We start from the raw sequence: 3899 nt of genomic DNA, 5'->3' as shown, positions 1-3899 counted from the left end.
ACCATATCCACTGTAACCAGACACAATCTGCTGAAGTCGTGCATACCCACCTGATTTTCTTTATCACTTTTATTGGTATGATTGTCAGCTATGACAACATTTAAAAAAAAAAAAAGAAAAAAAAGAAAAAAAAAAAAGAGGATGAGAATAAATTCTGAAGATTTATCACAAAGTCTTCTATATCTTCCTTTTACAAGCTCACGTTAATAGTTCCACTTTCTCTCTTTCTCAACCAAAGGCTGCAATGACTTCAACCACCAAAGAAGTACCCATAGAGCTTCTTCCTTTTATCCGGGTCTACAAGGACGGCTCAGTGGAACGCCTCGAAGACACCCCTATTGTTCCACCATCACCTGATCAAGACCCAGAAACCGGAGTCTCATCCAAAGACATAACCATTAATTCAGAGAACCCTTCCATCTCAGCTCGCCTTTACCTCCCAAAACTCACTGCTCACAACCAAAACCAAAAGCTCCCCATCTTAGTTTACTTCCACGGCGGCGGGTTTTTCCTAGAATCCGCCTTCTCAAGCCTTTACCACCGCTACCTCAACAACTTGGTCTCCCAAGTCCATGTTCTCACCATCTCGATTGAGTACAGACTTGCACCAGAGCACCTTCTTCCAGCTGCTTATGAAGACTGCTGGGCTGCACTTCAATGGGTTGCCTCTCACTCAGCTGGTAACGGTAAAGAGCCGTGGTTAATCAATAACGGTGACTATGAAAGAATATTTATAGGCGGTGACAGCGCTGGTGCCAACATAGTACATAACATGGCTATCAGAGCTGGGGTTGAGAGCTTGCCTTGTGGTGTTGAAATTTTAGGTGCTTATCTTGCCCACTCTTATTTTTGGAGTTCTAAGCCAATTGGGGCAGAGCCTAAGGAAGGACACGAGAAGAGCTTGCCGTATTTATTTTGGAACTTTGTGTATCCCTCAGTAACTGGTGGTGTTGACAATCCAATGGTTAATCCAGAAGGGCCAGGTGCACCGAGCTTGGCTGGGCTTGGGTGTGATCGGATGCTTGTGTGTGTGGCTGGGAAGGATTTGATGAAGGATAGAGGTGTTTGGTATTTTGAAATGGTAAGGAAGAGTGGGTGGAAAGGGGAAGTAGAATTGTTTGAAGTGGAGGAAGAAGATCATATTTTCCATATCCGCAATATTGAGACACAGAATGCTAAGGCTATGGCCAAACGCTTGGCTTCTTTTATCTTCGAGTAAAACTATTTTCTGGCACATTATTCTAGGACTGCAGCTTGACAGCAAGGAATAATAATTATAGCGGTAGTAGATGCTTCCTGATGAATCTTGACGAGTCCCACTTGCTTCCTACCACTGTTTAAGTTTAACTTTTTTTTTTGGAGAATAACTGTTTAAGTTTAACTTATGTTGTTTGATTGAGGATTCCTTATGTCAAAGACGAATAAAAATCATTTGTCTCATTATTAGTGTTTCATACTTCACTTCACCAACTATATTATGTCAAATGTCTGATTTTTTTTTTTTTTAAAGAACTTTGAATACTTTATAACAAAATTAAAATGGACATGTGGTAGGTTTAATTGAAGTATAAAGTAGAATATTAAAAGCGAGAGAAACTTTATATTAGTTAAAAGATAGACTTGGATGAAGTTGGTTATTTAGTTATTTTATTGTGTTGATGCTTAATTTGTTGATCATGTTTTTCGAGCCTGATCCATATATGTCCTTATGTATCTTTGCGTATACATCTTTATTTTCTCTTAATAATTCTTGCGTACACTTGTTGGGCTATTGTCATTATTTTAGAGCCAAAGCAGGTCATTCTCTTTTGTCAAAATTGGTATTTTTGGATCATGAAGATATCCAAAATTTATTTCCAATAAAGCCTCAAACGAGACAAAACTATTACTCTAGGCATTACGCATTGCATGGTACAAAATACTTTTTTTTGTTGTTGATAGGAATGGTACAAAATACTTAATTGTGTAGTATTGGGAAGGCATTACGCTTGGATCAGTGACTCACATTTTTAGGGAAGTTAATAGATGTGCTGATAGACTTATTAAAATGAAAGCGATTCAACTAATTGACTTTCTTATTTTGTATGAATCATCGTCTGTGATGGATAATCTACTAACTTTTGATAAAACTGAACTATTTTGTAATAGACTGATTGTTGCGTAGTCTTATATATTTAGCCTATTTAACCCAAAAAAAAAATTGTGTAGTATTGATAAGTGTCTTATACTACAAAGTTTTTTTACCCGCTGAATGACTACACAATTAACTATAATCTATGGTAGTATACAATACAATAAGAAAATATCATACTTGAAACAATCTGAAATCACTTGTGTAGGGGCTTGGTTTAAAAGCCTAATATATAAATAAAGAAATAAAGAAAATAATATTTTATTGAATGAAACAAAACCCAAAGAACTGAAGAAATCAAAAGTTTCATACTTCACTGGCTACGCAACCATTACAACCATTGAATTGTCAATGCCCGGCCGTGTAAAGAGGTGCGTGGTCCACGCACCCTTTCATCACTCAAACAAAAACAAATCCCATGGCTTTTATTTACACAGATAAAATAAAATAAAAAAACGAATTAAATAATCTCATTATATAGCTTAATTACATTGACAAGTTAAAAACAAACAAGAAGGCTTTAAAGTTTAAACAAATACGAAGGACAGTCTTTTATAGCCAAACCAAGGATAAGGGTCCATTCCGACAACAAAGGTACAAGAAGGGATAAAAAATTCATATTTTTCATTAAATACACGAAGAGAATGACAAAGTTTCTAGTAAATAAAGACAAAGTAACAAAAAGGTTTGACTGATTTTTTTAGTTTTTTTATTTTAATTTTGCTTTTGGTTGTTGTTGGAGAGAGACAGAGAGAGCGATTTCAGTTTGTTATAGTCCAAAAATGTTTTTTTTTTTCTTTTTTGTGTGCGTGAATTTTCTTGGTAAAAAAAAAAAAAGTATTTTCATCGACTATTAGTTAATACTGAAGCTTAATTAAAACTTCTAGGTAAAGGGATAACTCTATTGATAAAAATTTGGAAGCCTTAGACAATTACATAACTCACTTGGCAGTAGAGCCGACGTTGCCTTGAGGTCACCTTGTATTTTTCCAAGTTATGTAATATTAAGGAAGTCAATTTTGTACCGTACTGGCCATACAACCGGTGTTAGTGCAAACACAATAATAATGGAAAAATACACAAAGAGAAACGAATAGTACTTCTGAATATATTAATATAAAGAAAGGAAAATACACAACACTATTTGGACTGAGGCGCGACACTCGCTCTCTTTAAGGAGATTCAAGCCCTTGGTTGGCTAACTCTTGTAACCGGTGCAGACCTTCTCTGACTTGTCTCCCCCAGGATACAACAGCCCAACAAGTGTTGTATGGCTAGAACAACCTCTGCACAAAGTGTTCAAGCCCAAAGCTCCACCAGAAAGAACACCCTTCCTTGCCAATAATCTCTCTATTTTTTTAGTGTGTATTGTGAATTGCAGTAACTTGGATTGGGTCTGAATGAGTCTATTTATAGGCTCAATGGGCCTTACGAAATTACTACCCAATTTATTCTAATTAATTAGGTCCAATTATTTTGATGTAATGGGTGTTACAAGATTAATTGTTGGATATTAATCTGATGGGCTGGAGTTACACAATTAATGGTGAGATGAGGAGTTTCTGAAGAATGAATAGGCCCAAACGGATAGTCCATTAAGTGGGTTAATGGCTCTTCATTGTCCAGAATAATTACCATATCCGTTGGTGAGTAAATGGCCCGAATTAATACTCCATTTCCACTCTTCACCTCCCCCTTGCGCACGTATCTAGCCCAATATCTGAGACAATTCATGTTAGCCCATTAATCACCACAATTAAAAAGAATA

The 3899-nt window shown here is 36.2% G+C and overlaps 1 protein-coding gene across 1 annotated transcript; it reads left to right on the top strand.

Moving 5' to 3' along the window:
• The first annotated feature begins 208 nt into the window (after nt 1-208).
• LOC115973761 (2-hydroxyisoflavanone dehydratase-like) lies at nt 209-1361 on the top strand. Its single transcript, XM_031094005.1, has one exon. The coding sequence runs from the start codon at nt 245-247 to the stop codon at nt 1217-1219; it is 975 nt and encodes a 324-aa protein (XP_030949865.1). The 5' UTR covers nt 209-244; the 3' UTR covers nt 1220-1361.
• Nucleotides 1362-3899: the final 2538 nt, after the last annotated feature.

Source organism: Quercus lobata, unplaced genomic scaffold (assembly GCF_001633185.2).
Source record: "Quercus lobata isolate SW786 unplaced genomic scaffold, ValleyOak3.0 Primary Assembly Scq3eQI_129, whole genome shotgun sequence".
Lineage (NCBI taxonomy): Eukaryota > Viridiplantae > Streptophyta > Magnoliopsida > Fagales > Fagaceae > Quercus > Quercus lobata.
This window is presented reverse-complemented; position numbering and strand designations above follow the sequence as displayed.